Source organism: Hermetia illucens, chromosome 4 (genome assembly GCF_905115235.1).
Source record: "Hermetia illucens chromosome 4, iHerIll2.2.curated.20191125, whole genome shotgun sequence".
Classification (NCBI taxonomy): Eukaryota; Metazoa; Arthropoda; class Insecta; order Diptera; family Stratiomyidae; genus Hermetia; species Hermetia illucens.
The window spans coordinates 21512449-21523745 of NC_051852.1; the positions used below are offsets into that span (position 1 = coordinate 21512449).

General features: G+C 45.0%; 1 protein-coding gene across 1 annotated transcript; it reads left to right on the forward strand.

Annotated features, from left to right (window-relative positions):
- The first annotated feature begins 4030 nt into the window (after positions 1-4030).
- On the forward strand, positions 4031-5059 carry LOC119653377 (zinc finger protein 595-like). The gene has a single exon (XM_038057920.1). The coding sequence runs from the start codon at positions 4031-4033 to the stop codon at positions 5057-5059; it is 1029 nt and encodes a 342-aa protein (XP_037913848.1).
- Positions 5060-11297: the final 6238 nt, after the last annotated feature.

Here is an 11297-nt window from a genome sequence, read left to right on the forward strand (position 1 = left end):
AGGTCTCCGAGGAATACATAAAGATTGGCAGGATTATTGTCTTGCACAGCAAGAGTTTTGACCTATGGTGAAAAGTTTCGAGTGGAACAGTTTTTGTAAGCTGAAATATGCTCTGTTGGCAGCCAACAACCGTGCGCGGATTTCATCATTATAGCTGCTATCGGTTGTGATTTTCAAAGTTTTATTGTGTTTTCAAAGTCTCCTATCTTTATTGTTCTCATTTGACCAGTGTGGTTTCATATTGTTAATTGTTTGGTTGTTGGTGCTGACGTTGCCACCATATATTTCGTCTTACGTTCATTGATGGGTACCCGAAGAGCTCGTGTCGCCTGCTCGATCAGTAGTTGGGTGGACTTGAAGCGGACGATGCCCCTTGCATTAATAACTGCATCGCAGATCACTTTCCCCAGGGCCACCTGATAGCTCTATAATTGCACTGCGTGATGTTTCCTTTCTTATGTTCCTTTCTTATGTATGTCGTCACTGTCCCACACCTTCAACATCAGGTGATCAATCGCTTGGTGTAGTTGGTCGTCTCCATATTTAACCAATTTGGCTGTAATTCCATCGGCTACTGGCGTCTTATGATTTTTAAGCCGATGATGTGCATCGACTGTTTCTTCCATCGCTACAATATGCCCATTCTGTCGAAAATCAGTTTTCCTTTTTTGTCTCGGCAGGATAAGCAAATTATCGGGCCTGGTACGGTGGCTCACTGAACTGCTCGAGTTCACAGACCTGTTGGTTCTACCAGGCTTCCTTATTCTGTCTGTGAAGTCGTTTCTCCACTCGACGGCGTTCGTGAAAAGCCTCTGCGCGTGTCGGCGTTCTTCGTGAGTGCAGCATTGCTTGGTATACAGCATTCTTCCTCTCCGTTGCTACTTCCGGCTGGGACCAATTATGTTTGTGGCCGTATTAATGATAACGCTCTTTAGATGGTTGTGAAGATCATTTGTTGATGCTTTGTCTCCCGAACATCTATTAGCTGCGGTTATTGCAGGATCCATTTCCTTTTATATATGTTGCAGAGGGCTTTGTTGTGGATATCTTCAGTACTCACTCTCATCTGATTATCAGAGCGGATTGTAGACGGTGTTGTAATTCGAGCCCGGAACACTATGCCAACGATATAGTGATCCGAGCCGATATTGGCTCCCTTATATGTTCTGACATTCATCAAGTTTAAGAGGTGGCGGCGTTCAATCAACATGTAGTCAACTTAATTGAAAATGGCCCCATCTGGAGAGGCCCATGAATATTTGTAGATCGCTTTCCGCGCAAACCAGGTACTTTCAACAACCATTTCGTGGGATACTGCTAACTCAATAACCCGCAGTCCGTTATCATTGGTACCCTTATGTAAGCTATGGGAGCCAACGTAACACCTGAATAAGGGCTCCGTCCCTACTTGGAGTTAAAATTTCCAAGCATGATATTGATATGGGACATGCTTAGAGTCGGCCTCGTAGAAGATATCCTTCTCCGACTATCCAGTCTCCTTTATAAGGGCGTAAACGTTAATGAGGCTCATATTTTTAAACTTGCCTCGCAAATCCAGAATGCATAGCCTTTCGCTTTCCTTGTCCAACGCATCTCTTTCAACACTGTTACATCAGCCTTATATTGGGACAGAGTATTGACTAGCTGCTGAGCAGCATTCGATGTGTACAGGAAGCACATATTCCACGAGAAAATGTGCAAATCCTTATTCCGTTTTCGTTGCCGGGTTTGTCGTTGTGAAACCCATCCTGTCCGAGGCTCTTTCCGTGGCTTCGTAACATCGGTTTTCTGCGTAGGGTTGTCAGCCCTACCCTACCGCCAACCTGGAAAATCAGTTGGTACAATTTGTCCCGCTTCTAGGCGCAGAAAATTTGCCTTCATCCTTCTCCTGCAGTTTTTCATATTATGATGAAAATATTACAATATCTGCCAAGATCTCACGGCTTAGACAAGGGAAAAAGGGTCAAATCTGAAACTCCACTTTGGGAAAAATCTCGACATCCTAGATAATAATAATAACAATAGAAATAGAAATTTACCAGCGTACACAGTCGGTTGGCACGCAGTATAAATGAGGTCATGAGTCGGCCGGAGGAATTTCCATCCTTCCTCACTGCGGGGATTACCTACCTTATCTCTAAGAAGAACACCTTGCAGGACACTGCAGACACAAGACCAATTACTTGCTTACCAACCCTCTATAAATTCATCACGTCAATTATTAGTGGAAGGATCAATGCGCACCTCGAGACCAACAACATTCTGTCTTCGGAGGGGCAAGGTTGCCGAATTGGGTCAAGGGGTTGCAAAGAGCAACTCATTATCGGCTCGGTAGTTGTAGGATAAGCAACTAGAGGCCAAAGAAACTTCTTCAGTTGCTATATCGATTATGCCAAGGCTTTTGATAGCGTTCCGCATACCTAGCTAATCGACATCCTACATCTGTATCGTATTGATCCGAATCTAATAAAGTTTTTGGCGACAGTCATGAAAGAGTGGCATACCACCTTATTGGTGCGTACATCTGAGGGTGCTAATACCTTAGAGCCCATCCGTATACGGAGGGGCATCTTCCAGGGGGATTCGTTGAGTCCCCTTTGGTTTTGTATGGCACTGAACCCCTTTCATAGCTACTGAATGATGCTAGAGGGCATGGTTTTGCAATAAAGTATTGCCTACGTGCTAAGTGCGAACTGACACATTTGATGTACTTAGATGACGTCAAGCTGTATGCTGGTACTGACAACCATCTTAGAAGTCTGTTGCGAATAATAGACATGTTCAGCCGTAATATTCGGATGGAGTTTGGATTAGACAAGTGTCGAATCCAAGCCATCCGCAAAGGTCATCACGAGCCGCATGCCGGACATAGCATTGGTGACCTCCACATCGAAGCTATGACAGAGATAGACTTCTACAAGTACCTAGAAATTCTGCAAGGAACCCATGCTCAAGTTGGTGATGTGAAGAATGCTCTGCTGTCCGAATTCCTGCGACGTGTAAAGTTGGTGCTGAAATCGCATCTCTCGGGGAAGAATAAAATAAGCGCGTTGAATATATTCGCTATCCCTTCACTGGCTTATGCATTCGGAATATTGCCGTGGACGAAGACCGATCTCGAAAACGTCCAGCGGCGGATACGGACAATTATGTCCAAATTTCGAATGCATCATCCAAAGTCTGCCGTGGAGCGGATCAACCTGCCTCGTGACATCGACGGTAGGGGCGTGGTCGACGTAGCGGCACAACATCATCGCCAAGTCGACTCGTTGCGCGCTTATTTTTACAGCAAAAAGCAGGCGAGTCCCTTGCATGCGGCTGTCTGTAAGGCAGACTGTGGGCTGACTCCACTGAACTTGAAGGATCGATCTTTCAATCTTCTGAGTGGGGTGAAGTCGGACCAAGAGCGGATCGATGAATGGAAGTCGAAGGCAATGCAGTGTGCTGGGGAGCTCTTTGCTGAGATCCATTGACCTACCACCGGCCACCGGAAATAATAATCGTTGGCGCAACAATCCATATTGGATCAGGGCCTTGAAGTGTGTTAGAGCACTTCATTCAAGACCGTAACGGTTGACGGATTTCACTCAGGTGCTCATTCACAGCTGAGTCGACTGATATCCGGTATCCAGTTGCGATAACAAATCCCTCTGCCACCAGTGAAATGTGAACCATGACCTTCCGCTACGACAGCCCAGAGTCGACGTCCTAGATATTGTCCGATACCATTTTCGTTTTCAAATAACATAAGAATCACATTATTCAAACAGTTTTTTGAATTCAGACCTGTGCTATGAAGAGTGTTGCCCTGATTTCTTTTGGAAAGTCGGAACGTAGCGCCATCTTGTAACAATGAAAAGCATTCAGTCAAACCAAAGCAAAACACGTAGGGGTGAACTTTGGCAGCAAATTCGACTGTCACTAGTTTGTGTCTAGTTTGTTTACAGTTGTGAAACCGACAGACGCCTTCGCGGATTGCTCTTTGAAAATAAATAGTCCTAGATAAAAACTCATAAGTGATATCATAGTTATGGAAGTTAATACAGAACTTATTAAGCAGGAGAACTTCGATTGGAAACCAGACCTCAACGAAATCAAAGTGGAACCATCGAAATGTGGTGAAATCCACACCTTGGACTATCTAAATTATACTCTTGTCTGTAGTATATGCGGAGAATCCCTTCCAGGTTTATTTGAGTTTGGCACACACTACCGAGAAAAGCATGTTGTACTTGAAAAAAAGATTGAAGCCACCCTGCCTGTGGTCAGCGGTAATACGGAAGGATCTGCTGGTCTGGATATCGCAATGCTGGAATACAGCGTGAAAGAGGAATACTTATCTGAAGATGAAGAATGTTTTGCAACGAATAACGATGAAGGTCCAACCGCTACTAACGCTTCTGTCTCCCACCAAGATATTTCACACGAAGAACTATCGCATACTATGTCGGAATCCACAGGCAACAAGAACTCACTGGAAGAGCACTCCAATAGTCAGGATAACGAAGGACCCTATGCTTGTCCCCATTGTCCAAAAGTATACTACCAGAAGGAAAATCGACGGGAACATATTGACCTTGTGCATAATAAAAAGAGAACGGAAAAATGCCCAAAATGTAGAGAATCCTTTCTTACTAACGAAAGTCACACCTGCGGGATCAACAGCCAGAATAGTTTATCTCACAACAGAAAACTTATACCAATTCGATTGCGTTCGGGCAAGAAATCATTCCAGCAAGAGACTACTTCACAGTCTAATCTTGCAATTCCCGTGAATCAAGATAAGCGTCCCAGCTACAGTTGGGGAGAGGCATTTTACATAACATACTATCGGGAAAAACCACTCATATGTGCTGCCTCTGGCTGTAGGCAGACGTCCGAAACCATGGGAGAATTGAAAACACATCACAAAACTGTACATATGTGTTCGATTCCAATGGAATACAAATGTGATATTTGCAATGAAAAGTACAAGGACTCTGACACTCTATCGGCTCATAAGAAAACGCATGTGACGAAAGTTTATGGAGGAGCAAAAAAGAAATCAAAAACTCAGTGAACTAATTCATTCATTCCTAGATAAAGAATAAATGTTTGATATGAATATATGTGCGCTCGTAAATATCTTGTTTGTTTTTCAATGACTACTTTTTTCACAGATGAAGACACCATTCTAGATCTGAAAAAAGACCAAGCGGATGAATATGAAGATCCAATCTGGGGGTTTTCAATTTATCCGCGCCGGCTCAACAACACCATGCCATCTGTATTTCCGAAACCTGGCTGGACGATGCCATATTAAACTCCGAACTCCCTGAAGGGTACGCCACTCTCCGCAGTGACAACGACCGGGATGCATCACGTTAGTCCCCCGGCGGTGGGTCCTAACTGCAATAAAAGATACACTCCGCACCGAACTCGTCTTTTCCTCCTCTGGCTCTACTTATGACTGTGTTGCTTTTCGTGGCCCCCCCGTTCATTTTATCTTGTATATACGTCCCTTGTGCTGGCCCTTCTCATCTGTACGAAGAATTCTTTGACAGTTTTTCGGAACTTGTCAGATTCCAATCCCCCCTTCTTCCTTTGCATAAATTTTAACCTCCCCATGGGCAAATGGTCCAATCATTCTAACCTTCTAACCACATCTCTCAATATTCCCTTCTATTTTCTTCCTCTATGATTACTATTTCTGCCTTGAATTTCAATACCCCCAGCAACTCCTTGGGACGCACTCGATCTAGTCCTTTCCAACCTCCCCGAGGGCCACCTCTCTTTATTTCCTTGTATATCCCTGTATGTCAAAATTGACGCTAACCACTCCGTACTTGAATTTGAGGCGGAGCTCCCCTGTTCAAACTCCAAAATTGCGCGTAGATTTACTAAGTTCAACTTCACAAAGCCAACTATGACGGTCTCAACTCAGCTTTAACGTGTATCAACTGGGATCATATATTATGCAACTCAACGTGTGATGAGGCTCTTAGCGCTTTTTACAATATCCTGTCCGATCATCTCTTGTGTTATAACCCTTCTTACCGTGCTTGTCTGCGTTCATTTCACAACAGCGATCCTTAAAAGCATCCGCCTGAAACATGCATTGCGGAAGAAGTTTCGGACTTCTAAGAATGACACTGACCTTGCTCACTTCAAGGCTATACGCTCCACTGTGAAGTCCATGATTAAAAATGCGCATAAAAGGTACTGGTTGAGTGTCGAAGCCCGTAGTGACTTGAAACCATTTTGGCCCCGCACTCGCTATTCCCATAGCACCACCCTCTCTCCCTTTTTCTATCAGTTTTGCTGACTCCACTGCCAACTCCCCATCACAACCCTGCTCTTACTTCTCTTCCATGCTTTCTCCCTCGACCACTCCGCCCTCTACGCTTCTTCTAACTGCAGACTGCTTCGAATCTCTAGCCACTCCTCTCCTTACGCCTTCCTTGGTTGTGTTCCTCATTGGTAATCTTGACTCCAATGTCGGGCCTGGTCCTGATGGGCTTCTTAACCTCTTCTTTCTTAACTGTAAGAAACACATTTCCCTCCCACGGTGTATAATCTACAACAAAAGTCTAGAAGAATATTACTTTCCCGATCTCTGGAAAGAGGCCCTTATCATCCCTATCCTCAAGAGCTCAGACCCGTCTCTTGCTGTGAACTACCGTCTCATCTCTCTTCTCTCCTTTTGCTCCAAAATCCTCGCGAGATATGTCAACGGCTGGCTGACCACCCACTTCGGTCACCTCATTATCAAAGAGCGGCATGGTTTCGTGAAACATAGATTCACTGCTTCAAACCTTCTGGTCTTTATCAACTTCGTTGCTAAATGCTTCAATTTCCGATAGGTACATGCTATTTACACTGATTTCTCCAAAGCCTTTGATACTCTCTACTCAACTTCCCTCCCTCAATCATCTCCTGGCTTTCCTCCTATCTCTCATACCGTTTTTGCAGAGTTTCTTTTCGTAATTACTCAACTCGTTTCTTCCCTTCTTCCTCTGGTGTTTCATAAGGCTTTATACTTGGCCCCCTACTTTTCCTGTTTTTTTTATCAAAGAGCTCGCCTTCACCCTCTCCTGCCCGTATTTGCTTTACGCAGATGACCTTAAATTATTTGTCTCTGTTTCGTCTCCGCTGGGCCTCTTGCAGTCCAACCTTGATACTCTAGTCTGTTGCTGTTCGGTTAACAAATCGGCACTGGATACCAGCAAACGGCACTGAATGTGCTATTCGCTTAAATCCTCCCAACATCCTTTTCCTATTCTCTTACCGGACAACCCCTTTCACTACTGACCTGTTTTCAAGACCTGAGTGTTATATTCGATGACAAACTTCGTTTCAATTCCCACTTCGTTGACATCATTAATCTAGCTTCGAAAATATCTGGTTTTATCCTACGAAACTCCTCCGACTTTGCCTCAATTCGGTCCTCCATAAAACTCTTCAACTCCCTTGTCAGAAACATCCTTGAATATTACTGGGTAGTCTGGTCCCCCTTCCGCAATCCCTGATTGTCGCGCCCTTGAAGCTGTACAAAATATTCAGCCGGACCCTTCTTCTTTTTCTTCAGCGTTTGCCCCGTTCACAAGCGGGGTCGGCTCGTCGTGATCGCATTTCGCCATTTGGCTCTATCGAATGCCTGATCTGGGTGCAATCTCGAGGCATTTAAATCCCCATCCAGGGTATCAAGCCACCGTTGTTTAGGCCAGCCTTTTGGTCGTTTACCATCGACTTCGATGTTCAGACCAATCTTGGCAAGTGAATTGTCGTTAGCACGAATTACGTGACCATACCATCGAAGACGCCTCCCTCGCAACTTTTTCACGATCGGTGCAACCCCATAACGATCAAAGATATCCTCATTTCGGATGTGATCAAAACGTGTCACACCACTAGTCCAACATAACATCTTCGTCTCCATTACCGCAAGACGCCGTTCATTGTCTTTTATAGTTGGCCAACACTCAGAACCATAGAGACCGACAGGACGGACAACATTGCGGTAAATTTTAGATTTGAGACGGTCGTTTATACGACGATCACAAAGAACACCAGTTGTGGAACGCCACTTCATCCAACTTGCGTTAATACGTGAAGCAATTTCATAACGCAGTTTTCTATTGGCTGATAGCATTGACCCGAGATATTTTAATCGCTCAGTTCTGGGCATATCACTGCCGCTGACATTAATTGTGCCTGTTTCATGGGAATCGGTCGTCAAAAATTCAGTTTTGTTTAGATTCAATCTGAGACCGTGTTGCATGAGGCGATCATTCCATTTTTCGGCAAGTTGCTCGAGATCATTTTTGCTATTAGATGCTAGGAAAATATCATCTGCATAAAGCAGTGTGTAGGGCGCTGGACGTTGGATATCCCGTGTGACGGTGTCCATAAAAAGAACAAAGAGGAGTGGTGAGAGGGCGCTTCCTTGATGAACACCAACAGAGACACGAAGCGGTTTTGATACACCCGACATACTTCGAATTTTACTTTTCGGATCGTGGTAGAGAAATTGAACCCAGCGCACGAGTTCTTCTGGTACTAAGTGTTGTCGTAAAGCATATCAGATGAGTTCATGTGGTACACGGTCAAACGCTTTCTCTAGATCCAGAAAGGCAATGCTTCTCACGGTGTTTCTCCATGAGTAACCGCGCAGGGTGTATTGTGTCAGTAGATCCGCAATTTTTGACAAATCCGGCTTGATTCATGGTTATTTCAACGATTTCGCGTATACGGTTGTCAAGAATGCGTTCAAAAATCTTCATGGTGTGGGAAAGTAATCGGATCGGACGATAATTTGAACATTTTGCTGGACTACCTTTCTTTTTCCATATTGGAACTGTGGTACTTTCTTGCCAGTCAGATGGTGTTCTTCCTTCCTGAATAACCCGATTAAAGAATTCACTGAGCCACAGTGTTGGGTCCCAGCTCTTCGCTTTCCAGAGCTCAGATGCGATGTCGTCAGGTCCTGTTGCTTTCCCCAACTTCATTTGTTTTATAGCCTCCTCGACTTCAGTTGCACTGACAGGTGGAACTGGTCCAAATGTGGGCAATGATTGTGGAAGTGGAGGATGAGCAAATTCTTCAGTTGAAATCTGCTCGAAGTATTCTCGCCATCTATCCATCGCGGTTTGTTGGTAAGTAAACAAGGTATCGTTCTTGTCATTAACACAACAAAAGTGTTCGATATCCTGTGTGCGTTCGTGTCGGACGAGTCGATACAGATTTCTCACGCAGTCCCGACTGTCCAGTTTATCGGATAGATGTTTGTTATGGACCTCTCGGAGGACAACGATCGCTTTTTTTGCTTCCCGGTTGGCATTCTTATAAATTTGCCGATTGGTCAGTAGCGTTCTATCGTCGAGGAATTTGTGGTAGAGGCGTTTCTTTTCACGGACCTTTATTTCAACATCATTCCAAAGCCAAGTATCTCGGTTGATATACCGCTTACCCGGCTTGGTGACCCCGAGGGTTGCAGAAGCCGCTTTGTGGAACGTGTCTTTCATTTGGTTCCACGATTCTTCGACATTCGTAGTGGTCGGCAATCGCATGAGTGAGATCGTTTCTTCTTTCTTCTCATCAAATCGCCACCATTTGATGCACCGCGAGCCAGTGCGTTCCTCACGCTGTTTTATCGGTGGTTTCATTCGCAGCTCTGCAATCAACGGCCGATGTTGAGGTGCGATGGTCTCATAGGGAACGACTTTGCAATCAGTGACGGTGGTAAAATGTCGGCGTCTTATGAGAATATAATCGATTTGCGTTTCACTGTTCCCACTGTAAAATGTAGGAAGATGAGACAATCGTTTGGTGAACCATGTATTCATAAGTACAAGGTCACGGGTGTCCACAAAATCGATTATACGCTCGCCACCCTCATTGCGCGCTCCGAATCCCTCTCCCCCATGGCACCTGTTACCATCTGCCTTTTCACCCACATGACCATTAAAGTCGCCGGCAATAATAATATAGTCGTCAGCAGGCACGTGATAAGTCTTTTCATCGAGAAGTTGCCAGAAGGCATCTTTCTCCGCATCAGGTCGACCTGTCTGTGGTGTGTACGCGGTGAAGAAGTGAATAATGCGATCAGCTGATATAATGATGAGCTTCATCACCCGATCGTTGAATCGTTCGACTTCTTTAATAGCATCACGAAAACCCTCTGAAGTGGCAATGCCAACACCATATTGAGTGTGTGGGCTACCAAAATAGAGAAGTTTATAGCCATTTTTACCGCGTTCGCGTTCAATGTCGCAGCTTTTGCCACCAGACCATCGGGTTTCTTGCAGAGCGCAGATATCAATGCGCCTTTTCCGAAGGGATCTTGCGAGTTCCTCGGTCTTTCCAGTTAGGGTGCCAACATTTAGCGTGCAAACACGTATTTGTTTTGTTCGGACTAACTTGCTTACGTCCTGATGTCGTCCATGCGTCAAGAACCCTTGCCCATTTCTCGACAGGACCGGGGCCCGTCCTGCCGCGTCGACTGAGGTGGACGCCCTACCATTTCTCCGCTCTCGAATAATCGGCGTTTTTCAATTGGCGGTTTTATCCTTGAACTGTCAATAGCGAGAATCCAAAAGATTGACTGGGAATGGGTGAGTGTGTTCATTTTATCTTGTATAAGGATATGTGCTCACCCTCTACTTGAAAAAAAATATTTGAACTTTTTCCTAATTTCAATCATCATCAACGGCGCAACAACCGGTATCTGGTCTAGGCCTGCCTTAATAAGGAACTCCAGACATCCCGGTTTTGCGCCGAGGTCCACCAATTCGATATCCCCAAAAGCTGTCTGGCCTCCTGACCTACGCCATCACTTCATCTTAGGCAGGGTCTGCCTCGTCTTCTTTTCCTACCATAGATATTGCCCTTATAGACTTTCCGGGTGGGATCATACTCATCCATACGGATTAAGTAACCCGCCCACCTTAACTTATTGAGCCGGAGTTTATCCACAACTGGACGGTCATGGTATCGCTCATAGATTTCGTCATTGTGTAGGCTACGGAATCGTCCATCCTCATGTAGGGGGCCAAAAATTCTTCGGAGGATTCTTCTCTCGAACGCGGCCAAGAGTTCGCAATTTTTCTTGCTAAGAACCCAACTTTCCGAGGAATACATGAGGACTGACAAGATCATTGTCTTGTATAGTAAGAGCTTTGACCCTATGGTGAAACGTTTCGAGCGAAACAGTTTTTGTAAGCTGAAATAGGTTCTGTTGGCTGCCAACAACCGTGCGCGGATTTCATCATCGTAGCTGTTATCGGTTGTGATTTCCGACCCTAGATAGGAGAAATTGT

What these genes read in the sequence shown, in the direction of transcription:
- LOC119653377 (XM_038057920.1), top strand. Translation starts at nt 4,031, where the DNA reads ATGGAAGTTAATACAGAACTTATTAAGCAGGAGAACTTCGATTGGAAA.